The sequence below is a fragment of the Heteronotia binoei genome, chromosome 21, assembly GCF_032191835.1.
Source record: "Heteronotia binoei isolate CCM8104 ecotype False Entrance Well chromosome 21, APGP_CSIRO_Hbin_v1, whole genome shotgun sequence".
Lineage (NCBI taxonomy): Eukaryota > Metazoa > Chordata > Lepidosauria > Squamata > Gekkonidae > Heteronotia > Heteronotia binoei.
Genome location: NC_083243.1, coordinates 120,196,243 through 120,223,835, shown reverse-complemented (window position 1 = coordinate 120,223,835; position 27,593 = coordinate 120,196,243). Strand labels below are relative to the sequence as shown.

The following is a 27,593-nucleotide window of genomic DNA, read 5'->3' as shown; positions in this document are numbered from 1 at the left end:
TTTTAAGGGGTCCCCACTTGCACAGACAAGCTTATCTTTCTAGATGCATAGGCTCTATTCCAGCTTTGCAATGAATGCTTGGAAGTCAGGGTAGTTAATGAGGACAAGGAATGTGATCCAATCCCCTCCTCCACTTTTTGGCTACACTGAAGTTCCAGAAGGGGTTTTAGATGTTTTTAATCTGTAAAAAAGACTGCCTATCAACTGATAGTTCCCAGAATACTGTGGTTCTCAAGTTAGGATTGAGGATTCAAAAGTGGGTTGTGACTGGACTTCCGGGGGAGGAAAATGCCGAGCTGAGCTGTCTCTCATAATGGGAGCAGGCTGGAACTTCTGTTCGGGGTAGTGGAAGGCAAATTAATGCCTACTGCCTACTTTTCTCAGTTAGAGATTAGTCCAAGACATGCACAGAAAACTTTAATGAGATTTACCTTGGCTAAAAGGGAGCCCCGGGGGGGACTTCTTTGAGGCTTTGAGGGGTCTCAGGGGAAGTTGCATAGTCATCGTCTGCAGAAGTGCCCAGAGTCATTTATTTGACATAAGCTCGTCAGGATCCTAACCTTCTTGGACATTGCTAAACATCTAAAGCTTTGAAAGACCAGTGGAAACTTGGATAATTGGAAGAAAAGGTACAGAAGATTATTTTTTCATTCCGGAGGTATTTATAGCTTAAAGGGACAAAGTTAAAAGGTGGGAAAAGGAAATATAGAGAGCTTGGAAGAAGAGGGAAGGAAGAGGTGAAACTTGGATTTTATAAATATAATGGACAGTGTTAAAAACTGCTAAAAAGTGGGAAGGAATTTATTATTTTGTCTACTTGTGGTTTTGGAAAGAAAAAGCAACATCGTCATACTGGAACAGACCTGCAGCACATCTGAGCAAGACAGGAAGTACGTCAAGTATCGTGAGATCTCCTTGTGACTTTGTGGTAACAAAAACAGGAAGTAGTGGAAAGAAAACCTACTCTAGGAATATATACCATTGAGAAACATCGGCGGCCATTGCTGGGAGGCTAAATTAAAAACATTGTTATAAAAAGAATTCGGGACAGTATAAATTGTTGGAATCAACTGAAAAGAAAGTAAGAAAATAAGAACTATTGGTCATATTATTTGTGCGGTCCTCAGAAATTTTTAAAAGGAAAAAGAAATTGCAAGGAGTAATAAAAAGTTGCGGCCGCCATTTTGGAAAATTTAAAATTTTAAAAAATAAATATCTGGACTTTGGGAGCTCAGAGAATGGCAAAATTGGGTTTGCCATAAAGGGCAAGTCCTACTCGTTTGATTCTGATAGTCAAAATGAAAATTGGTGAGATCTAAAATTTCGTTGTTTTTTGAAGGGTTTAAAAGTTTTAAAAAATTATATCCTGGTCTAGGAAGCTCTGAGGAAGGTGAAACTAAGCTGATTATAAAAAACAAGCCCTAATCTTTTGAACCTGAAAGTTAAATCCGAAATCTGTGAAGTTAAAATTTTTGGTGTTTTTAAATGTCTGAAGCCAAGCAGCCCCGAACAAGGGCTCTTTCATTGGAGAAGATGCAGGAACAATTGGGCGCGATGGAAGCCAGAATGATGAGAGGGGTGAGAAAGATGATAGATGTATCGAAAGAAGAAATTATTGCAGAGATTAAAAAGGATATGGAAGATCTCAGAAAGGAAACTGGGGAAACATCTAAGAAAGTGCAGAAAGTAGAAGGAAAAATGAAAGTATATGATTCCACCTTGTTGAAAATTCAAGAAAAAGTGACAATCCATGACTGCAAATTGATGGAAACTCAGATACGTCTGAGAGGAGCACCTGAAGTGGAGGATGGTGACTTGAAAGGTTATATAATAAAAATAATTGCGGAATTTTTAGATGAAGATCCTGAAGAGACTAAAAATATGTATGATTATATGTACAGAGTGAACTCACCTTTTGCCAAGAAAAATAATCTACCAAGAGATGTTGTTATATGACAAAGGAAATGGTGGGAAGAATCATGAATAAAATTTTTGAAAAGACACTGATAGTGGGAGGCACTAAAGTGAGCATCATGAAAAAGTTGCCAAGGCAAGTGATAAACGATACGAGAACATATAAAAGGCTGACAGAAAAATTGAGGGACAATGGCACGAGGTTCAGATGGATTATACCTGAAGGTTTGAGCTCTGAACTCCAGGGGAAAAGAGTCACACTTACAAATGCTCAGGAGTTGCGTAGATTTTTTTAAGAAAATAAAGAATTTGCACCATGATGGATTACAAATTATTCTCTTGGAATGTTAATGGACTAAATTCACCACAAAAAAGAAGGGCAACATTTCATTGGATTAAGAAACAAAACTGTAATATAGTATGTTTTCAAGAAGTACATATTAAACAAAAGGATTATAAATTTTTATGGAACAAACAATTGGGAGTAGAATTTTTTTCACTAGCTAAACAGAAGAAAAGGGGAGTGGTTTTATATATCAAACAAGAATTGGAGCCAAAATTAGTGTTTAAAGATAAAGATGGAAGATTTGTAGCAGTGGAGACAATATTAAATGGAAAAAAACACGTTGTTATTGGGATTGTATGCGCCTAATGGTGCAAAGGATGGAAGCAGAAGGTCCTAGGTTCAATCCCTGGCATCTCCAAAAAAGGGTCCAGGCAAATAGGTGAGAAAAACCTCAGCTTGAGACCTTGGAGAGCCGCTGCCAATCTGAGAAGACAATACTGACTTTGATGGACCAAGGGTCTGATTCAGTATAAGGCAGCTTCATACGTTCATATATGTTCAAAGGATGCTTTTTTCAAAGACATTATACAAAAATTTGATGAACTGACCTATGATTAAGTATTGTTAATGGGAGACTTTAATGAAACAGTTAAGAACTCACTGGATAGATCTGGAGGGAAAGAAGGGAAATTGCCAAAGTCTTTCTTTGAATTGGCTAAACAAGAAAATTTAGAAGATATATGGAGGAAATTTAATCCTATACCTTTTTTTCAGCAAGAAACAAAACTTTTTTCAAGAATTGACATGCTGTGGGGAACTAAAGACTTAAGTCTTATAACAAAGAAGATAGAGATTTTACCTAAAATTGGGGCTGATCATAACCCAATAATGTGGATTACAAAATTGTCTAAGAAATTGATAAGATGGAGACTGAATGAAGATTTGCTACAGAATAAAGAAACAGTGACATATCTAGAAAAAGAAACTATAAAGCTTTTTTCCAAGTGAATGATAAAGAAGATATTGATTTTCAGACAGTCTGGGATGCTTATAAAGCAGTAATGAGAGGATTGTTGATTACTTTGAATAATAAAGACAAGAGAAGAAAAGAAAAACAGTTGTTGGGCATTCAAAATTAAATAAAGAAGAAGGAAGGGGAGCTGAGAAAAAGACCAGGGAAAAAGAAACTTTTAAAGGAAATTACAATACTACAAACTCAACCGAGACATTTGTTGAATAAAGAAGTGGAATGGAGTTTGAAAAGACTTCAGCAAAAATCATTTGAGGGAGCAAATAAACCGGGAAAGTATTTGGCTTGGCGATTGAAGAAAAAGAGAGAAAATAGAATTATTAGCAGAATTGTGGTAGATGGAAGGGAAGTGGTTACTCAAGAGGGAATAAAAAGAGAATTTTTCAAGTACTATGCCAAACTGTTTAAAGGTGTTAAAATAAAGAAGGAGAAGATGGATGAATATTTACAAAAGTTAAAAATAGAACCCCTAACTGAAAATATGAGATAAGTTTTGAATGATCCAATTGAAAAGATAGAAATTGAAGCAGCAATCAATGCAATGAAAAATGGAAAAGCTCCTGGGCCAGATGGATATACAGTTAAATATTTTAAAACTTTAAGGATGAATTAATACCAAAATTGCAGAAGTTGATGAATATAATAAGAATAAAAGGGAAAGTACCAAATACATGGAAAGAAGTTGTTATTTCGTTGATACCTAAAGAAGATAAGAGATGCCACGAATGTAAAAAATTACAACCAATTTCATTATTAAATAATGACTATAAAATATTTACAGGAATCTTGGCAGAATGGCTTAAACAACATTTGATAAATTTTATAAAGGAAGATCAAGCAGGGTTTCTTCCCAAAAGACAAATAAGAGACAATATTAGGACTGTTGTAAATATTGTAGAATATTATGAAAGACATCCAGATAAAGAAGTAGCATTATTCTTTGCTGATGCAGAGAAAGCATTTGACAATTTAAGCTGGGACTTTATGTTCGCGGTAATGGAAAAAATGGAGCTAGGAGAAAGTTTTATAAGAATGATAAAAGCAATATACTCCGAACAAAAGGCAAGGTTGTGTGTTAATGCAGATCTTACAGGAGAAATGAAAATTAGCAAAGGTACTAGACAAGGTTGTCCGCTTTCACCATTGTTGTTTATAATGACTCTTGAAATTTTATTGATGCAGATTCAAGAAGAAAAAGATATACAAGGTTTACGAATAAAAGGATGTACTTACAAATACAGAGTGTTTGCTGATGATATAATGTTTATAAATGAAAACCCCATACAAGTTACACCTTTGCTGTTAACTAAAATACAAGAATATGGGGAGTTGGCGGGACTCTCTATAAATAGAGAAAAATCTAAAATTCTGTGTAAAAATATGCAGATGAATAGACAACAAGAATTACAGAAACTAAAGGGTTGTGAAGTCACCTCCAAGGTAAAGTATCTAGGGGTGGAGATAACAATGAAAAATATTGATCTGTTTAAAAATAATTATGAGAAGTTATGGCATAAAATGGATGAAGATATGCTAAAATGGAATAAGCTTAATTTGTCATTGCTGGGCAGAATAGCTGCAATTAAAATGAATATTCTACCAAGGATAATGTATTTGTTTCAAACTATTCCTATTGTGAAGGATGCTAAACAATTTGATAAATGGCGTAGGAAAATTTCAATATTTGTGTGGGCTGGGAAGAAGCCAAGGATTAAAATGAAAATTCTGTCAGATGCAAAAGAGAGAGGCGGATTTCAACTACCAGATTTAAAATTATATCATGAAGCAGTTTGCTTAGTGTGGATTAAAGAATGGATAACGCTGTTAAACAAAAAACTTCTAGTGTTGGAAGGTCACGGAAATAAATTTGGCTGGCACGCATATTTGTATTATGGAAAAAAGAGGATGGATGGTCTTTTCTCTCAGCATTATATAAGAAGCAATTTATTAAATACGTGGACAAAATACAAGAAATATGGAGATGAGAGAAGACTTTTATGGATAGTGCCAGCTGAAGTAATAAAGATGACGGCTGAGATAGGTGAAGAAAAGTGGTTGTCATATAATTAATTGTTAAAAATACAAAGTGGAAAAATAGAACTGAAAACTGCTGAAGAATTGAGTCACAAATATGATTGGTTTCAAATGCAACAAATAAAGAGCTTGGTAGAGAATGACATTAAAACTGAAGGAATAAGGAAAGAGCAAACAGAAATGGAAAAAGTTCTGCTTGGAGACAATGAGAAACTAATTTCAAAAGTATACAAATTACTTTTACAATGGTCTACAGAAGATGAAGTAGTGAAATCTCAAATGATAAAATGGGCAATTAATGTAAATAAAGAAATAAAGATGGAATCTTGGGAATATCTGTGGAAGAACTCTATGAAACTCGCAACATGTCAAAGTATTAAAGAAAATTGTTTTAAGATGATGTATAGATGGTATATAACTCCTAAAAAATTGGCAAAGATGAATAATAAGATGCCAGACAGATGTTGGAAATGTAAAAAGCATGAAGGTTCTTTCTACCATATGTGGTGGACTTGTGAAAGAGCTAAAATGTTTTGGCAGATGATTCAGCAAGAGATTTCAAAAATGTTGGGATATGAGTTTAACAAAGTTGCAGAGACTTTTCTGTTGGGACTACAAATGGAAACATTTCCAAAAGAAGATAGAACTTTAATCTGGTACTTGCTCTCAGCCACTAGGACATTGTATGTGCAGTTGTGGAAGCAAGAAAAAAAACCAGAAAAATGGTATTGGATTATAAAAGTTACGTCATGGAGTGAAATGGACAAATTAACAAGAATATTAAGAGACTATGATTTGGAAGTTTTTAAGATGGAGTGGAAGAAGTTCAGAAGATACATAGAAAAAGAGTGGAAAATAAAAGGACATTGGACAATTTTTGATAATGATTAAGTTTTAAAAGAAGAATATAACTTTTGGTTTTTTTAATAGTTAAGGGTACCTTTAATATTTGTTTTTTTTAAGTAAATAAAACTGGCGGGGGGGTCAAATAACGGGGGGAGGGGTGGGAGAAAAGTAAGATATGGGGTAGATAATTTTTTTTTTAAGTTGTAAGATATTGATATAGATTTGCTACCATATGTTACCAATACAATTGTTTATACCAAAAGTGGGTTGTGACTTACTTGCAGGTGAGTTACAACTGGAGAGGTTGAGAGAGAATATGGGGTTTTGCCTCTCAGAGGTAACTCCACTATCCAAAATTTAAATGATCAGAAAAAGGAAAGAAAATATTAAAACTGTTTATAAAATATAATATTTTTTACTCCTGCTTTGTGTTCATGAATATGAGTAAAACTTATGGCCAGGTCCAATGAGGCATTAAACTGGCTGAACAGCACAGATTGCTCAATGAATACATTCTTGACCTTAACTCTGTTTTTCCCCATCCAAATGTCTGAATTTAGTTGGCACAGGATATAGTGGGTGGGAACAGTCACTTTAAAAATGCACAACAGCTCTTTCTCCTGTGGCTCTTAAATGTGCCGCATGTACTTTCTTGAACAGACCGCACTTGCAGAGGCTTCACGACCCACACTTCCTTGCTTTGAATATGAGGTGCTGTAGGACAGTGGTTCCCATCCTTTTTTTGGTATGATGACCTACAAGTCCAAAATTACTGGCCCAAGGTTTTGGGGGGGAGGGGCCTAGGCAAATTATAAATTTGGCATACATCTAATTCAGCATTCCATTTTCTACAATGGCTAACCAAATGTTTTTGAGGAACCAACAAACATCACACAAAGTGGGCAGCAGCCCCCAGTATGAATCTTAAGCAAGTAGCATTCCAATATACACAGCTTCGCATACAACGTTTACATCCCAGTTGTTGATCACCCCCTCCTTCTCCATCACCCCCTCTCATTCTCCCAAGATTCTAAGAAAGTCATCTAATTTTACTTGATCAGGACATGTTTTACATGTATATGCAGTGGGAAAAAATACCAATTAACGTATGACATCGCAGGTACTGTTTTGAGGGTGAGATCTTGGTTACCAAAAGAGAGCAATGGAAAGGGCAAGGTTGGCCATTAGGGAGGGTTGGCCTGCAACCCACTTGCAGAGGCTTCACGACCCACATTTGGGTCCAGACCTATAGGTTATGAAAGTGTTGTTGAAAGAGCTGTTAAAGGGAACTTGCAGAGCACTGCTGAGGTCCAGATTCAAACAAACCAATAGCAGGAGAATCCTACAGGCCAACAGGGTGGCCTCAGCATTACAATGTCTGTGCAGCAACAAGCCTTTTTGTTTTGTAAGCAACCAGGCAAGTGTGACGAATGACTGTGTTCCATATGCCAGCCCCTTGAGCTACCATGCAAACCAAGTCTGGTGATACAGGATGAGACTGCCAGCAACATATCAAAGTTGCTTTGTATTATAATATACACAGGAGACTCACCAAATATCAGAGCTCTGTTCTTCTCAGGGGCATGTCCATCAGTTCAATCCGCCAGCAAAGATGTTCTTCGCTGCTCCAATTAACTACTATTATATTCCAACCCATTTTACAGGAATCCTTTCTAGCAAGTCCTTTGGTTTCTTTGAGCTTTGTTGACTGATGTCACAAGCTAGATTTGAAAGACACAAGTGTTGGGGGGGGGGGGGTTGTGGTGTTTTTCATTCCATAAACAGAGACTGCTCGACTTTAAATGTGTGTGTGGGGGGGGGAGAGGAATGGTATAACAGAGTCTGAATATTGTGAATAGGTGTGGAACAAATAGCAATTTGTGTAATTGGTTGGTGTGTAAAACCTCTAAATGCATTCCCTATAGACACTGTCAGCCTCACATAAATTAGCCCTTTTTGGATGTTCTAATCTAAGCAGTGATGATGAACAGGCATGGAGAGAGTGGGATTGCAACTGCAAGCTCTGTTCCAATGTACATACAAGCTCTGTCCCAATGTACACTGGAATGCATAATGTTTAGGGTCCCAATTGGTTCTATAGATGCATTCCTATGAACATGCATGGGCTGAGTCAAAACATGTTGAAACAATCCCACTGTCCCTCTGTGCACATTCCCTCTGTGCACTGTCCTTCTGTGCACTATGTTGTGCCCCACAAACACACTTCAAAAATTTGAAAAGGGCTAAACTACTGAATAATTATTTAGTGTCCACAAAACATAAAGGTTCTACAGTTCCTGCCCAGTGGGCGTACAACCATTTTAACACAGAACAGGGGGAAGCAAATATTTTATGATGCAGGGCACAAGGGAAAATTAACTGGAGACATCTCAGAAGACAACAGGTGATGGTCTATATAGCAGGACCTGCAGAAAAAGTGTCAAAGTTTTAAAGAAAGGCTAGATCCAAGCTTCCATGATTACCAACAACACAGATACACAGAGAGAATTCCAGAGACATGTTGAACTCCCAGTGAGCCTTGTGTCCTATTTCAGCTATTGGGATTTGCAAATGAGAAACACTTCCTCAGGCTTTCAGCTATGAATTCGGCATGCGGGTTATCCTCCCTCCCTCCCTGCCTGTAAAGAGAAACCCAATTAATACTAATTGATTCATTTTTGAGTTCCTAAAATATATAGCACACATTGATGTTGCCTATGGATGGCACATTTAACTATAGCAAAATATAGCCACAGATAGATGCTACATGCTGTAAACTTTCTCAAGAGTTGTAAAAAATTTCCCTGCCCCTGTTCCCCAATGTCCATATAATTTCCTTTTTGTATCATCATTTTAAACATGAGACTCTTTTTGTAAAAGTTTAGTTTTTGCTAATGAAATATAGAAAATCGAAAGAGCATTTGTGTTTCCCCCTCGGAGTGTGATGTGATGCAAAGGTCAGTCTGTCTGCTGCCACTTCGCTGACACCAGTGTTATCATGTCACACACCCCACCCCTCCTCCCAGGAACTGGTACAGCAGCACGCGTCAGGCCTGATACGTCACTCTGTCTGCCAGGAAAGTGTAGCATTCCCTAAAATGCAGGGCAGGAGGCCAAATACACTCAATCGGCAGCCATGCTATTTTTCAGCAGAGTAGGTTATGAGGCCACCGACTGCAAAGCCTAGATCTGCAAGAATGACCCAGTATTCCCTGGCGGCACTAAGGAAATAAACCAATAGCATTGTTCTTTGAGCATACAACTTCAACATGGCCGAAACACTTGCTATCCAGTTCAAGCAGCTGCAGAAAGGGCTTGCAGCATGAAAAACTGTTTCCAGAATGTGTGCTCTGGCCACACAGCAACCCCTAGCTCATGTTAATTAGTCTTGTTTGCAGCAACAGACCATCTGCTTTGCTCACCCGGTACTATGTTAGCATTTACTATCTGCCTACACTGCTCTTGAGCGCATTAGGGCACTGGCAGCACCAAGGCAATCTGATCCATGCTGAAAATACTAATATGCTCACAAAAATAATACAAGTCACTCAGCACACAGATAGATCTGCAGTCATTTACCATATAAAGCAGCATCATTTAAAGAAGCATCCAAATACGCATTCTAATGAAATCTGAGCACTGAATATTAATAATAAATTGCTATATCCAAGATAACATGAACACAGAGAGGAAATTCCACAACCTTTTTTTAATTCCAAGGCTTCTAAATGAGACATGGACAATGTTGCTATGTTGTTTCTACACTGAGTGCAAATGTTTAGTATGCCTTACCATTAGTGCATTGCTTGTAGAGCTTAATTTTTAACATGCTTCACCACCACTTCACACATGGTTGCCACACGTCCTCCCACAAATGATACTCAGCCACACACAGCAGCACAACTACAACATACAGCCTTTATAACCAGCTCTTCTGGTGTTTCCAGTAACATGAGCAAACACCCCCCCCCCATGCAATCAGTAACACAACAACCTACACAACCTTAATCTTACACACTCAAAACACAAAAGAACTGTAAAGTACAAGTGCCTCTTCAAAGCCAATATCAAACACACATAATAGGACCACAACTAAAGTATCCCCCACTGTCAATAGCCTTACCACTACTAACATATTCATGCTATCAAAAATAAGAACATACCTATAGACATACACATTTTTAGGAGCCTCTAATTCCCCTTAGTGCATACTTGCAAAAAATTATATTTCCTTTACAATATATGGATCTATCGGAAACATAGCACACACCCCGTTAGCATGATAATACTACCCTTATGTCAGCACTATATACATGTGGTAGAACCCCATAAAGCACAATCCACACACCCCACCACTCTGGCACCATTGATGCTGACCTGTGTGTCAAAGCCATTTTCTATGGAGCTACTCTTCTTTGGAGGAAAGCCATCCCCTGCATTCTCATGGCCATTAGATGACTTGAGGGGTATCTGGCTGGAATAGGATGGTTTGTTCACCTCCACCTTGCTTCCAAACTTCAGGTAACAGGGCTGCGGGACGGTCCTTGCCGTGGGGATGTGAACAATGGGTGTAGCACTGTGGACAGGTTTTGGTAGTCCGGATTTCATTTTGGAGGCTACCAGGATGGCTGGCATTTTTTCTTCTGCTGCTTTGTTCACACGTTTCTTCTGTCAGCAAGAGTAACAGCACCAGCAGCTGAGGAAGGAGGCTGGAGACAGGTTTTGCAAGCTGGTCTGGCTAAATTATTAAAGCCAAGAGGAATAGGAAAAAATGGAGGGGGAATCCCCACTTTAAAATCTAAATAGGCTCTTGCAAACCTTCCACCTGTTTTTTCCCCCTGCTTGGTTGTTTAATTCTCAAGCACTGTCCTTTTCCAACCCTTCTGCTGATTAACTTGCTCTTCAATAGCTGATTCCTGTGATTTTCCACCACGGAGATGGGAGATTTTCAGTTCATCATCTTGTCCTTGGATCTGAGAAAGTGAAGCCGCCTTTCAGAATCAGAAAAAGAACCTGCTGCAGCATATGCCTCTCGTGCTGCCTTGTGTGCGCGAGAGAGTGTGAGTGCGCTAGACAGCAAGCACAGGCAGGATTTCCAGGCTTAAGATGTCTTTCTTCAGTCTTAACCAAGAAGCAGATGTAGCTCAGTATGTTAACAGCCAGTGCCCTTGGATGTGAGCCTTTGAGAATCCAAGCTCCTTAATCTCACGATCAGTGAACAAGACTGACGATGCTGGAGCAGAGGCAGAAATGTCCATGGATGATATTTAAATCGCAAGGCTGCTGGTGGCAAAGAAATTTCCCAGTCCTGTTGCTGTTGCTGCTACTGAAACCCAGAGTGAGAGCTGAGCTGTGAAAGCTGGAGGAAAAAGCAGCCTCCACCTGATTTGAAACATCAGCAGTGAAACTGTGTGTGTGAGTGTGCGCGTGTGTGAATGAAAGAGTGCATGTGAGTATCGAGGCAGCCTGCTGTGGTCTACACCAAAGAAGGCGACACAAATTAGCAGGAGAGGGAGAAGGTTGCAATCTGACAGTACAGTAAAACGATTGTGAGCCCCCTGATTGGTCCTCCCAACTCAAATCAGAAACAAAATCTCTCTGCAAAAGAGGAGTGGCTTCAACTCAAGTGACTGGCAGGAAACTCTTTTGCCTCCGCTGTTCTGTTAAAAGCACAATCTGTAGTAGCTCTGCGGCAACACGGTGGTCTGTAATGGATGCGTTACAGGGTATTTGGAGAGATGCTATGGAAGGGGAAAGTCCCATCTATTTATTTTTAAATGCAAGGCACTTCCACATAAAAGCACATGAGGGTGAATCATTTTTACAGTTTTTCTCACTACTCATACAGGAAAGCTCCCGCTGAAAATGCCAACCTCTGTGTGTGTGAATAAGGGCTAAGCAATTTAACCCCAGCAAGTCAGAACCAATTTGCACAAACCATCCAAAGTAGTGCTTTTAGGAGGCAAAAACTTCTTGACATATTAGGTTTTTGCCACACACATGTAATACATTTTAGATGTGCCTTTGAAAGGTCATTTTACTGCTACAAATACATTAACAACAGGCATTTATTAAATGGTTACCTGTTCCAGGTAGCCATAACTGCCCATAACTTGCATAACACAAGTTTGCTGAGTAATGTGATTATCCAAATCAATGGAGATTAGATCTATTAAACAGATATTAGCCATGACAGCTAAATGTGAATTAACTGCTGTTGGAAAGAGGATGCTGGGGTTGCTGGATCTTACTCTGATCCAGCAAACCAGTTCTTCCATTCTTGTAATTCAGGCTCAATCGCTTTAGCGCCTGAGCAGATCTCATAAAATGTAAGGGAGATGAGATGAATATGATTTTTAATGACAATGTCCCCCAAACTACCCTGGCTCACAACCCCAGGTCACGACTCTGTCCAGTTTCTTTATTAGCCACACTCCCTTGCTGACTCTGATGGGTCTTGTGTGACCTCCAAGCACCAGGGATAATCCCTGTTGTTGTTTTCATGATTACTTAACCCAGGAAGAACTAGGGGTCAGTGAGGATTGCCTGTTTTTCTGAGGGTCGTTGACTCTTTGAGCCCATTCAACTTCAGATTCATCCCTGGAACATATGGAGTCTGAATAGAATTCATCTTTTGTTATCTCATAACACAACACACTTTATGAATGAGTTCCATAAAAGTAACAAAGTTAGAATGCAGTAGCAAAACTGACACAGGTTATAATGTGCTATGAAAATGAAACACATTTTCTGAAGATAATATACACAAGCCTGGCCGGGGTAGGGTTACCACCTCCCAGGTGGGGCTTTGAGATTTCTTGGAATTGCAACTGATAGAGATCAGTACTCCTAAAGAAACTGGCTGTTTTGGAGGGTGGATTCTGTGGCACCACTGCTTAGGGCCCTCCCCTCCCCAAATTCTACCCTCCCTAGACTCCTCCCCCAAAACTCCAGGAATTTCCCAATCTGGAATGGGCAACTATAGCCTGGGGAGATCAGAAGGCTGCTGTTATGTATTGAAAACATGGATGACAAGCAAATACTTGGTCAGGGATCAGAATACTGTCACAGACAGCAAAGGACAAGCTGATTAAGGTCACAAAGTTGAATCCTGCACTTCATGCCTCCTTAAGATCTCTACAACACAGACATCTCTCACTTACCTACTCCTCCTGCAGTCTCTACACATGCACACACACTTTTCCCATTTGCAGTAAATGGCTTAGGGAGGTTGGATTGAAGGGACTGTTAGAAGCCAAGGTTCCCTTACTTTTCACTGTAGGGGAGATGTTAATGAGGCATACATGCTCTCTAAGTTGTGACCCGAAACCCCCGAACTCTACTCACAAACACATTTCCACAGGGGACTGTAGAAGACTGTTACTCAAGTTACTATTTATTTATTTGTGTTACTTCCTAGTCTGCCCTATTTCGTGAGTGGGCTCAGGGCGGTTTACAACAAATTTAAGCAATAACAATAAGCAATAAAAATTAGAAATAAATTTAAACAGTTAAAACAATAAAAACTACTCCATTTCAGGTGGAAGACAACTAATCAGGCCATAGTACAAACAGAGCTGGAACTGATGATATCTCAATAGGCCCGATAAATGGTGGAATACTGCAACAAGGGAGGCCAAACTCTATGTACTATGGGTGTCTGCTGTCCCACTCAAAGGCCTGGCAGAACAGCTCCGTTTTACAGGTCCTATGAAAAGGTAGGAGATCAGGGAGGGCCCTAATCTCTATCGGAAACATGTTCCACTCAGAATATTTTGAGTAAATCTGTTTGTAGGAATGACAGATTATAATTTCAAAATAATAAACAAACAAACCTGTTGACTGTCCCTCAATTGACAACATATTATCTGAAAACAATATACTTGCATGCTAGGGTTGACAATCCCCAGGTGGGGGCAGGGGATCCCCCAATTTGAAAGCCCTCCCCCCACTTCAGGGTCATCAGAAGGCAGGGGGAGGAAAATGTCTTCTGGACACTCCATTATTCCCTATGGAAACTGATTCCCATGGGGTATAATGGAGAATTGATCTGTGGGTATCTGGGGCTCTGGGGGGCTGTTTTTTGAGGTAGAGGCACCAAATTTGCAGCATATCATCTAATGACTCACTCCAAAACACCCTCCAAGTTTCAAAAAGGTTGGGAAGGCATTTTAAAGGAGTGCGGTCCCTTTAAATGTGATGGCCAGAACTCCCTTTGGAGTTATGTTTGTCACAACCTTGCTCCTGGCTCCACCCCAATGCCTTCTGGCTCCACCCCCAAATTCTCCTGGCTCCACCCCCAGTCCCCCGATATTTATTGAATTGCACTTGGCAACCCTATTTCATGCATGTCCTCTGTGCATATTTCATATATTAACCTGTGGTGTGTACACTCATTGGCAAGAAACACTGAGATCAAAGAAATAAGACTGTATGTTTATAAAGTGAGAAACAATGCTGCAATCTCAGCTATTGTCTCCAGAGTCATGCAGTCATTAAAGGTTGCTGAGAGCCAACACATACCCTTCCCTTTCATTTGATGCACCCAGGTCTCTAATTCGGATCTCTGTACTAAAGCAGTGGATTGTCTTGTGTTAACTAAGTGGGTAATTTTTTTTAAAACAGGAAATGTGTTTTCCCTCTAGTCTCCTTTATCCACTAATCTCAGATTACAAAGTGCTCATCTCTGTTCTTCCATATTGTTGAAACAGACCATACAATGTTTTCTCTGTTGCCACAGCATGAAGTACAGCTTTGAGTTACAAACTGTTGTAAAGCAGGGTTTCAAACTCTTAATAAGTTTGACGAGGCAGCATCAGATTTTACCAGATAAAAAGAAGAGGTGCGGTGAGAATTAACATCCATGTTAAACTACTAAACTATACCTATAATTTAGTCTTGGAAATTTTTTTTTAAAAAGCATAGATTTTATAACATAGCAAATGAAAGTATGCTTTACCAAATAAAAGGCCATGGCCATTAATTTACTGATAACCAGTTTACACATAGGGGTGCCTGCTCCTGATTGGGAAATTCCTCATGATCTGCAGGGGAACCTGGGAAGGAATTTGGGGTGGGGACGGAACTCAGAAGGATAGTATACCATAGAGCCCACCCTCCAAAAAACCTCTTTTCTCCAGGGAACTGAGCTCTGTGGTCTGGAAACCAGTTGTAATTCCAGAAGATCTCCAGGCCCTACCTGGAGATTGTGAATTCAGTTACATTGCTTTTCAGACAGTCAGTGGATGCCATAACTGAAAGGCAGTGTGGTTTATATGTATCTTCCATGCCTGCATGCTAGGGGTGCCAGGTCCAATTCAGGAAATATCTGGGGACTTTGGGGGAGGAAACAGGAGCAAGGTTGTGGCAAGCACAACTGAACTCTGAAGGGAGTTCTGTCCGTCACATTTAAAGGGACAACACTCCTTTTAAATGCCTTCCCTTCATTTGAAATAATAAGAGGATTGGGGCACCTTCTTTTGGGGCTCATAGAATTGACCCCATTGTCCAATCTTTTTGCAATGGGGGGGGTTGGTGCTTACTTCTAAAAACAGCCCTCCCCAGAGCCCCAGACACCCATGGATCAATTCTCCATTATACCCTATTGGGACCAGTCACCATAGGGTATAATGGAGTGCCCAGTGGACATTCAGCCCACCCCACTTTCTGAGAATACTAAAGCGGGGGGAAGACCTCCAAACCAGGGGATCCACTGCTCCCAACTGGGGACTGGCAATCCTAGAAGCTAAGCAGAGTCGGCCTCGACTAATAAATGGATGGGAGACCTCTGAAGAATACCACGGTTGGAGGCAGAGAATAGCAAACCACCTCTGACCATCTCTTGCCTTGAAAACCCTCCAGGGTCACCATGAGTCAGCTGTGACTTGATAGACCTTTAACCACCACAAATCTAGGGATTTAAGCAAAGATCACCGTGTGTTTAGGGTTGCCAGGTCCAACTCAGGAAATATCTGAGGGCTTTGGGGGTGGAGCCAGGAGACTCTCATTCCCTAAAAACAAACAAATAAAAATACAGCAGTGCAGTTCCCCTGGATACAGTCTTCATTTCTTCCTCCTCTTTTTTGCATTCATGGTTCCACAGCAGCTGCACTTCCACTAAAATGAAAGTGAACTCACAAGCGCTCACAAAGCAGCCAAAATAAACAGTCTGCATGCTCACACTTTTGTGATCTCCCTGGGGCAATAGTATAGATCAGGGGTGGCCAATGGTAGCTCTCCAGATGTTTTTTGCATACAACTTCCATCAGCCCCAGTCAGCATGGCCATCTGGAGAGCTACTGTTGGCCACCCCTGGTATAAATAGCTTTACTCACTGGAGTTGCTGAGTATAACAATCTGCTGTATTTCAAACAGCATACAAAGAGGTCTAGAGGGTGGAGTTTTCCTCTATCCCATACTCAGATTCCAGCTAACTCTTTACTATCTCTTTTACTATGCAAACAGCTTCTGAAAGGAATGCAAAATGAACAGAGGAATTGGGCTCTCTCTCTCTCTCGCACACACGTGGCTCTTCCTGCTCACCCCCACCCCGCAACTTCAGCCTTGCTGAGATTTAAAATCCTTCAAAAACAGAAGCAGTTGCAAACTTCTGAACCTATCTGAGATCTAAAGGCACATCGTGGCTGTTGGGGGTGGGGCCTCCCCTCCCTGGCCAGTTTGCTGGTGGCAGGGAGGAGCCTGCAAAACTAGGAGCTCCCCTCTAGGGGTGTGCATTCAGTTTGGCCGAATCAAAGAAGCCGCCAAATCACCCCCGATTCAGAAGTATATGGCACCGTATACTTCCAAATCCAATTGGGACCCATTATACGGGATTCTTGTTTTTATTTTAATTTGTAAAAGGACTTTTTAAGACTCAGAGTCCCTTTACTTATCCAGATTTGGGTGGGTGAGTACTGGGTAGCTTATTTGGGGTTAGGGGGTTCTGCTGGGGGTGGGGGTTGCCAATTTCCCCATCTCTTACTTTAGTGAGGGGACTTTTAAAAGTGCCATGTCTTTTTACTTTTCCCGATTTGGGTGGCTTGGATTTCTTGGTGTGTTGACTGATTTGGCCTGAGGTTTTTGTTGAAAAGGTCATTTTTTTAACAGTTGAGTTTGTTGGCCTTTTCTCAGTGATCTGTTTGGATCTATTCTCTGTTGCTGCTGGTTTTGCATCCTCCTATCCTATTGTCCCTTTTCCTGCTTCTGGTTTAGGGGGGCAGTGTTGTTGACTGATTTGGTCTGAGGTTTTTGTTGAAAAGGTCACTTTTTTAACAGTTGAGTTTGTTGGCCTTTTTTCAGTGATCTGTTTGGATCTATTCTCTGTTGCTGCTGGTTTTGAATCCTCCTGTCATATTGTCCCTCTTCCTGGTTCTGGGTTTTTTTTGGGGGGGGGCATTAAAAGTTAAGTTTCTTTCTGTCATGTTTTGGTTTTTTTTAATTACCTCGGGTTGGTGTGTGGGCTGTGTAGGGTGGGTCACTTTCATGTTTTTATAGAGTTATTCTTGGAGTCTGAGGGTGCTTTCAGTTTGGCTAGGGCCACTAAATAGGCTGCCCCACTAATAAGGGTGTTTTTAGGGATTGTGTTTTTTTGAAATTAAAAAAAAATTAATCTAGTTTAAGGTGTTATCTTCTTTCAAAATTTAACTAGGCCAGATAGGGGTGATTTAAAAAGATTTTAGGTTTCTCATAAAAGGCAGCATGACTACAAGGCCACATCAGGCTCCCTTTTAAAGAGACTAGGGTTGCAGTGCATCTTGCTTTAAGCCACTGAAAGCTGGTGTATCCTTAGATTTCAATAGGGTAAACCACAGCTTCTCTCAAGTTATAGGAGACACTTGATTTCTAGTTTGCAAGGAAATCAGGTTTGTCCCAGGATCTAGTTAGGAGAAGTTTAACTGGGAGGATATAACAAGGATTGCCTTCATCTCAAGGTAGCCTTTTAAAAACTGTAGCCAGGTAGAGGCAGGATCACCTAGTCTCCTAAACTTTACCAGACTACTACTACCCCAACCCAAAGAAGGACAGGTTAGGGACCAAAAACAAACAAACAAACAAGTTTTGGTGGGCGGGTTTTTAAAAAGAAGTCAAGGCACCTGTTGGTTCAGGGTACAGTGCAGTGAGTTAGGTTTGTAAAAAAACCCACTCTCAGTTCAGGTTGTGTGAGACTGGCCAAGGGTGACATGAGTGGCAGGCAGCAGAAGAGGGGCCCTGGGGGCAAGACCAAGGAGAAGACTAGAGGGGTGGAGGGGAGGGGGAGGACCCAGGTTTCTCCCTCACCTGTGTGTAGGGCCACTCCACAGCCACCTTCCAGCACGCCAACCTCTGGCCGGAGTGTGATGAAGAAGGCCCACCTTGGGCCCTTCATCGAGGCTGCTGCTGGAGCGCCCCCAGCAGAGATGACATTAGGTGCTGGCACTGAGAAGGGGTCTGCTGCTCGGGCAGTCTCTCCTCCAGCTGATGTCGCTCGGCCTCAGCAGCCAGAGGAGGGGCAGCAAGAGCAGCCCTCCTTAGAGATGAGCTTTGGGGACAGTTTTCTGGCCAAAACGATCACCCCAAGGAGGGTGCAGAGTATCATGCAGGAGCTGGAGGAGCAGCTGGTTGAGGAGGACCAGCCCCCTTCTTCGGTTCCTTCAGGCACCAGCAGTCCTTCAGGGGATGGCCAGGAGGGGAGGCCACATGGGGTGGAGGAGGAAGAGATGGAGAAACACAAGGTGCCTCCATCTCCGCCCACTTCCCCCCGGTGGCAAGCCCCTCCTGCCACCCCGAGACATGATGTGTCTGCCCCGAGCACCTCACAGGGGGTGGCTCCATACACCCAAGCTGCCGGTCAGCTTGGGCATCTGTACACCTCCGAAGTCTGGAAGCATTTCCAACTTATGGAGGATCCATGCCATGCGTAGTGCCAGCTGTGCAGGGCCCGGATCAGTCGTGGACGGGACCCTGCCCACCTGACTCCGGGGGGGATGCGGAACCACCTGCAGAAGCACCATCCGCTGGTGCTTCTTAAAGGAGAGAAGTAGGCTGGTGCTGGGGTGCCCAAGCGGCTAACACCACCCAGCCAGGAGGTCTGTCCCATCATGACTACCTTCAGAGCTCTCCAGGAGAGTTTTGTGGCAGTGCAGGGATGCCAGCCATCTCTGCCTGAGATGTTTGGTGGGATGGCAACTGTGTGTGCCAAGAGGGGGAATCAGGTATGGGCTTCCATTTTCAGTGGTCAAGAATCCTGGGTTGCTAGGGTTGCTCGAGTACCTGGCTCCCTGGAACAAAATTCCTGCTAGAACCACCATTAGCAGGACCATTGTGCCAGCTGTTTTCAGGGCTACCAGATCTGTGGTGAAGGCGCATTTGTCCCGTACCTCAGATATCTGGCGCTCCCAACATGCGTTCAAGGGGTATCTCTCCCTGACTGCGCATTGGTGGCAACCCAGAGAGCTGGGGGCAGTGCAGTGTGGGGGTGGCAGCAGTAGCGGCAGGTAGGGTCAGGGCTGCCAGGCCGGCTATCGCTGGGCTTCACTGCATGCCGAAGCAGTCAACATGCCACACACGGCGGACACTCTCAGAGCCGTCCTCTCACGGCAGTTAGAGGGCTGGGTAGACAGTGGGGACATTGCCACGGACTTCGTGGTGACTGATGGTGGCTCCAACATCAAGGTGGCTGTCCAGCGTCAGGGTCTATAATGCCTTCCTTGCGTGGCCCACCTTCTCCACCTCGTGGTTAAGGACGCATTGGGCCAGATGAAAAGCCAGGATCGTCGGTATTTAGCTGCGACCCATGAGTACCAACTTCTGCTCCAGAAGTGTCGGCACATTGCGGGTCACTTCTCACGCAGCAATACAGACTCGTATCTGCTGCGTGAGAAACAGACACTGACTGACGTGCCAGGGCACCGCCTGATCGGTGACATCAGCACACGCTGAAACTCCACCTGTGCCATGCTGGAGCGCATAGTGGAGCAGAGAGCAGCCCTGGATGCCTTTGTCTCTGAGACAAGGGTCTTTTGGGATGAGAACCGTCTCACCCAAGAGGATTGGGTGGTCATTTGTCAGACTGTGGAGGTTCTTGGGCCCTTCAAAACCCACACAGAAATGCTCTCATCTGACACAGCGAGCATCACCCTGGTCGTCCACATGGTCCACATGGCCTGTGAGGACCTGGCCTCATTTCTAGTGCCAGCTCAAGGCCGTGCAGACGTTCTTCCAGCGGTGCGCGCCCTGGTTGTTAGGCTGTAGGAAGGGCTTGAGGCCTGCTTTCAGACTTTCACCCAGGATAAGGTCTACATGATGGCGACCATGTTAGACCCACGCCTTATGGGCACAGTTGCCGAGCGGGCCAATGAGCTCGATCGCTGGCGAGACGAGCTCTCCCAGAAGGTCGAGCGTTGCAGTCAGGGTGGGCCCATTTCTCAGTTTACAGCCTAGTGATGGAAAGTCAACAACTCCCTCACACTGCACAGCAGCCGATGACCCATCAGCCAGCTGCACGTGGGAGAGTTTGGAATGTTTAGAGTCCCGCAGCAGACCTCTCTCTTTGCAGAGAGGACTCATAGCTCCTGAGTCTAGTATCCACGGCGACCCAGCACACGCTGCAGATGATGTAACCAGCCGAGCTTGCTCCTCACAGCTGCTTGTGGAAATCTGACTCCTCTGCCTCTGACGACGATTCTGCCTTCCAGCTTCAGGACAGGCACGCAAGAGGTGAGATGCAGATCCACATTTGTAGCAACGCCTCACAGCCAACGCTCTCGGCTCTGCCTCCGCCTGCCAGCAGCATGGACCAGCTCCCCTCCAGACACTCCTCCAGTCGCTCCTGCAGACACACGCTCACCAGCCGACACTCCTGGATGGATAACAGCAGCCACTCGCTCCTGGAAGTCGTATAGATGGGCACAGACTTATTCCATCGTCAATGCAGCCACGTCCACCGTCTCCAGCGATGTAATGAGTGGAGAAAACTCCGGCGGGAGGGAAAATAACAGTATATAAACCCTGTCATTGTCCGCAATCACTTTCCCCCGGGTCTCTAACTCAACAAAGCAGTCGGTCAAGTTCTTAACATGCTGTCTCACACACCCGCCAGCTGGCATCAAAGTGTGGAACATCTTGCGCGTCAAGTCCATCAGGGAGCCTGCAGTAGTCCTTACATACACTCCACTGAGCGCATCCCACGCAGCCTTTGCAGAGTCCTTGCCTCTCACATAGATAAGCTGGTCATCCCCGACACACAGCACTATGTTTGCAAGTGCTTTCTCTGCTAAGACAGTCTCAGCTGGAGATAATGCAGCAGGGGGGTTACTCACGAATGTCCACAGACCCTCACGCTTTAGGAAGTGCTCCATTCTCAAGCTCCACACAGTGTAGTTGGTAGACGTGAGTTTCTCAACCATCACGGCAAGCTGTTGTTGAGCCATCACACCGACTCCATCAGACAGCTGGCTGCCGTCCTCCCCCTCGCTCTCAGAAAGAGATAGCTGGACTTCCTCGTCTCTGTCCTCCACGGCTTCTCTCACCTCCGGCTCCACCACAGCATCCCGACAGCTCTCAAACCACCTCTGCGCAGCGGAACCAGACTGGGCCCATAACCCTATTGGCGGTGCATGTGCAGAGTGTAAAACAGAGTGCTGTGCAAGAGTATACTCCAGGAAGAAGGTGAGCCACACACCAGCACCTAGTATAAAAGTAGTGTATTTACAGACTATATACAATACTAGTGCGGTGAATAACATTAAGCTGAGTGACAAAGTGCTACGCCAGGAACCAACTCTCAACTGAGAGGAATACAGTCTGGCACTGTAGTGCTTATATATACATGCCAGCCAATCATGGCAGTCCATACAGTTGCTGACTTCAGCAGATACTTTCCCCTGGTTACAGTCCAGCCAGAACCAGCTTGCTGGCAAGGTTGATCTGACCTCACCTGTCAGATAGATCCACCTGCTTCTTCTTGCTTCTGTCATGCTGTGGAAGGAGGACTCAATACACTGACAGTTGGCCCCTCTGGGAGCGGTAGGCCCCTGAGAGTGGAGACGGGTGCTGCGATAGTGAGGAACTATCATTTGGAGCCCAATGAGTCACAGGAAATGTCTCCTTTGGACTACTGGGTCAAGAAGGAGGGGGTCTGGTCGGCCAAGGTGTTTCTCTCATGCCCACCGATGAGCATGCAGAGCAAGCACATCTTTTCGCATATGGGCAACATTGTCTGCCCACATCGCAATCGCCTGCAACCCTGGGCAGTTGAGCAGTTGGTCTTCCTTAAGGTTAACTTGCCTCTGTTCGGCTCCTCAAATGTAGACTTTGAGAGTGAATGAAATGAGCACCTACTTGTGCCTGCATCCTCTTTTGGCCCGTGCTTGGAAGGTGGTTGGAAAACGCTCTCCCACTAAAAATAGACTAGAGTCCAAGACAGCCCAAAAACTCACTCACAAATTAATTGGCAGTGCATCCCCCCCCCCTCATCTATCCCCTAACCAAAAGTGAACACTGGTTTAAAATCTGCAAAGCAATCCAAATTTCCCCAGTCCCATCCACACATTTCTAATAATATTACATTTCCATTTCCATGTTTTTTACATTTCCAACACATGCCTAATAATACTGAAATGGCCATTGCATCCCCCAAATGTAACCAACAGCACCCACAGGCCCAGCCAGGATAACCCGTTTTTTTTTTTTTCAGGGACAGGAGGAAGAAAGAGGGAGGTGCTAGTGATGATGACAGGCAGCCAGCAGCCATATCAATGCTGAGGTCTCTCTAATGGGACAGTGATAGCTGGTGTGTTGCTGCTGAGCTGAGAGAGAAGGAATGGTTCCCTTCCTCTCACACAATCTGAGGCCCTCCCAGTGATCTTCCTCATTTGGGGTGCAACTCTGGTTCACCTCCTCATGGTGCACCCTGGGTAATGCAAAAGAGCTTGGATCAGCCAACCATCCATCACTCAAGGTAAGTCTAAATGCTTCTTGCTTTGTGACAGATACAGAATGATGTTGAGCTAGGTGTGGTCCACCGCTTCTCTTGTTTGAGAGTTGTGTTGTTTGGGGCAGGGCTGGAGAGCTGGCATCTGTAGATTGTGTGTTCTGTGGCAGGGAAGCTGGCACCTGGGTGAGAGACCCAGAACCAGCAAGCTTGTTGTGCTTGGCCATCTCTCCCCACGTTGTTTGGGGCAGGGCTGGAGAGCTGGTATCTGTAGATTGTGTGTTCTGTGGCAGGGAAGCTGGCACCTGGGTGATAGACCCAGAACCAGCATGCTTGTTGTGCTTGGCCAGCTCTCCCCGTGTTGTTTGGGGCAGGGCTGGAGAGCTGGCATCTGGGTTTGCTGCAGCCAGGTCTGCAGAGCAGACTTTGAGCAGATTGTGTTTTGTGTGGCAGTGACGTTGGCATTGGCAACTGGATTTATATTGGTTCCAAGCCAGCAGGGTTCATAGAGTAGATAGATGGATGTAGTGCATTTGGGTCCTATAGAGATACTCTGGTGAGAAGTAAGGTTTGGCTTTGGGTGCCCCAGGAATTGGACCCCCTGGCCCAATCTTTTTGGGACTTAGAGGTTTTGTAGGGGAGAGTCCCCTGCAGTTTTTGGGGCTCTCTCTCAAACCCCCTGCCCCCCAGTAGCCTCTAATTATGCCCTATGTTGCCATTGATTTCAATGGCCCATAGGGTATAATGGTGGGATAGGGGCACCCTCTTTGGGTGTACCCATATTCAGAAATATATGGTATTTTGAATTTTTTGGCCCTGTATATTTCTGAATCCGATTAATTCCGATTTTTTTTTTGTACACCCCTACGAGTCCCCTCCTTGGACCTGAGGACTGACAAGCCTATTGCATGCTCAGTTACCCATCTGTAATTTTTAAATCAAGAGGCTTTTAGAAGAGAATGCTATTTTTCCATTGTAAGCTTCTTCAGGGACTCCAGTCAAAAAGCAAGATACAAATCTAAAACGAAATGTAAACTGAGTGGGACATACTCCCCCCCCCCCCCCATTGCATTTGTGTTATTTCTAGTATGAAATCTTAGGATCACTTAAAATGAGACTAAATATGTTAACAGTGGAGAAAACTGTTAAATGAAAATAGAAGTTAAGAAGCAAATTGTCCATGTTTTAGCACATACAAAGGCATGGGTTTAGAAAACGGCAGACCACATGTGTTACTTATTATGTTCTTTGTGTTGAGTAAATGTAAATGGTGCAAACCTGTTACCTTTTGGAAAGTATTCTTGCCTTCTTTTCAATTATTCAGGGCTTAACTACATGTTACACCATTATATTTATTCTTTAATTTACTTCATTTATTATCTACCTTTCTCATCACTGGGACCCAAAGCCGCTGACATCCTTTTCTTCTCCTCTAAGACAGCACTCACTCAGAGTCTCTTTCTAGAGCCCATTGTATTTTCTTTCACAATGGACCTTATTCCTAATATTTCTATAAAGTGTGAATGTAACAAAAATGCAAGAGCTAACTCATGCATTGCACCAGTACGCTTATTAGGGAGCTGTGATGAGTTTTAGTTCCCTGTTGAGCGGCAAATCCAGATTTATGTCTGTGTTTTGTGTGAAACAGCTCTCAATCATTCACCCAATAGCAGAATTTTGTGATGGTAGCATGCAGTATTTGCAGTTTTGCAAACTTGCATTTATTTTAAAAAACTAGGACTACAATTCTATGCTCATTTATTACAGAGTAAATCCCTTTTAGCTCAGTAGACTTCAAGCCTAGGTCAAAAATGCTTTCAAGATCCATTTAAGCTCCATCCTGCATCTGGTCTAGTTTCTTAACTTATTGTCCTTCATTTTCTTAACTGAGCTCTACACATGAAAAATCACAGCACTAAGTATGCTTCCTATGCAGGGCTTGGGAAGGGGAGTTGTACTTGGAATCAAGCAGGGGGAAAGAAGAGTTAATTTGCTACTTAGTATACAGAGCCAAGTTTACAGCTAAAACAAAGAGTCCTCATCCAATGTGAAATTCAACAGTAAGAACTTCCTTCCTTTGCCCCAAGGTAACTGTTCCTTGGTAGATTTCCGCTGACTAGAAATTCAGTAGCATTTGGGTGTTCTAACACTGGGGTCTGCTGGTTACAGGTCTGTGAAAACTAATTTGCAGCTCCAGAATTAAAAATCTAGGATTTTGACATGTAATTCTCTTCTTAGCTTGTGCAATCTGATTTAAAGATATATGACGAGCAGGTCTGATCCTGTAAACTGTTTGAATGGTAGGCTACCTGGGAACTATACACAAGCTTTTTAAAAAATACAGTAGATGAATGAATAAATACATAATCTTTAAATATGAGACACTATGAACCAGTAGGCTTTATAGCCAATTAAAGTTGTGATGTCATGAATTAATGTGACTATTCAAGCCGTATTCCCAAACTGAATAGAAGATTTGTAAATCTAAACTTTTATTAGACTTTTGTTTTTAATGCAAAAGCCTAAAGAATGATTATAGCTTACATTTATTAATGAGATCTATGGATAAACATTAACCATGGTTTTAAAATAATATTATTTTGCTACTTAATATTCACCAGAAGTTACACTGCCTTCTACATATAATTCTTAAGTGTACATAAATAGCGCTTCATCTGGATCCTGCTGGCTGGAATGATTGCTTGGCAACATTACTTGATAAGGATGCTCCCACATGTGAAGGTAAACGAACAAGAGGAAGGTATGGTTATAACCTCTATCCAGTCTCCAAGAATTGAAGTCTTTCTTTCTTGTGGCTCTATGCGTCAGAAGTCAGAATCTTCTAGAACAGGGTTCCCAAACCCCAGTCCACGGCCTGTTAGCAACCAGGCCACCACTCCTGGCCCTCTGCCTCCCTGCTGCTGCTGCCCCCCCCACCTGCCCTTTGCAGCGCTGCAACACGATGCCGCACTCCATCACCCCCCCACACACATGATGAGGCTCAGCTCCCCACCACAGCCCGTCCCCTCCCTTCCCTTCCCCAGCGTCACACTCCACTCCCCTCCCCCACCCATGCAATCAGAGGAGCAACAAGACTTGGAGTCGGCCCTACCCACTTCAACAGGGCCCAGGATGATTCTAAGTTGTTTGAAGAGCAGGCTGGAGGAGGAGGCGTTTCATCCCTCCCTCACTTCAGGAGTATTATATTATTATTGCTTGGTTGCCTCCTTCAGCACACTCTTCAAATAACTTCAAATCAGCCCAGGCCCTGTTGAAGCAGCCCAAGCCTCATCATAGCACCCCTCTGATCGCATGGGGGGGGGAGGGGGCAGGTGATGGGGCTTGGCTCTACCCACTTCAACAAGGCCCGGGCTGATTCTAAGTTATTTGAAGAGCATGCTGAAGGAGGTGAAGTGAAGGAGGGGCAAAACTCCTCCTCCTGCCTGCTCCTCAAACAACTTAGAATCAGCCCAGGCCCTATTGAAGTGGGTAGGGCCAACTCCGAGCCTCATCGCTCCTCAGATCGCATGGGTGGAGGAGGGGGTGGAGTGTGGCGCTGAAGAAGGGAAGAAGGGGACGGGCCATGGCAGGGAGCTGAGCCTCGTTGTGTGGAGGGGTGTGACGGACTGCGGCACCGCACTGTGCGCTGTGAACGGCAGGTGGGGGGCGGAGCATGGCAAGGCACTAGGGAAGGGAGGGGGCGGGACGTGGTGGTGGTGGTGGCGGCAAAACCGGTCCCTAGTACCAAAAAGGTTGAGGATCACTGTTCTAGAACATCTTATTTTCCAGTAGTAACTGAAGCCCCTAATTCAATATATGTTATTCAGAAGGAAATTTCATTCTGTTTTACAATTAGTATTACAGGAACCCACCTCCCATAGTAAGAACCTATATGTGGCAGTAACATTGAATACATGGAACCATATAGATGTGTTAAAATTGTGGGTCCAACAAGCCAGATCACTGCATTTCTCCATCCCCTGAGCAGGCAAATGATCTGAAAGAAGGAAGCCAAATGATTGCCCCAGCCATTTTGTTCTCATATTCAGATGCTTATCACAGGCTATGGGATCTCACCAGCCTTAATTATAAGAATTAATGGCCCCTGCATGTTTTTGCTGTAACAGAATCAGAGAGTCCAACTGAATCCAGAGTCAATTCAAGGTGTTCGTGATCTCCTTTAAAATCCTTCATTTCCTGGGCACCACATACCTAAAGGATGTTTGTCTGAACAGGGGGACCAGGTTGGGTCACCAAGAGGAGAGGTGGGTTCTGGGGCTGGAGGGAGCCTTTCAGATGTGGTTTGCCAAAAACTCAGACTGCAGTGCTCTCAACCCTGACTCCTTCTCTTGCTGCTCCAGGTGGAGGAGTTTGGACCTTGAGGACTGTGGAGGTACCTTCCTCCTTTTCTCTCTGGGCTTCTGTTTCTGTCCTCGCCTCAGGTTGCTTCCTGTCTACCCTGTCTTGTTCCTCCTCATCTCCGGCTCCTCTCCTCCAGAAATTTCTACCCTCTAGCTCCTCCCTGTCCCCCCCCCCGGTGGTTCTCCACATGGGTGGACCCAAGAAGGCAGCTA

The 27,593-nt window shown here is 43.5% G+C and overlaps 1 protein-coding gene across 2 annotated transcripts in view; it reads right to left on the bottom strand.

Annotated features, from left to right (window-relative positions):
- NAV2 (neuron navigator 2) overlaps positions 1-11,602 on the bottom strand; it is a 483,385-nt gene extending 471,783 nt beyond the window's left edge. The window contains exon 1 of one of the 2 annotated variants that reach the window (XM_060262207.1): positions 10,488-11,602. In XM_060262207.1, coding sequence (XP_060118190.1) covers positions 10,488-10,745 — 258 coding nt within the window. In that variant the 5' untranslated portion in view covers positions 10,746-11,602. The remainder of the gene's footprint in view (positions 1-10,487) is intronic. The other variant, XM_060262206.1, reaches the window with a different exon arrangement.
- Between the last annotated feature and the right edge of the window lie 15,991 nt (positions 11,603-27,593).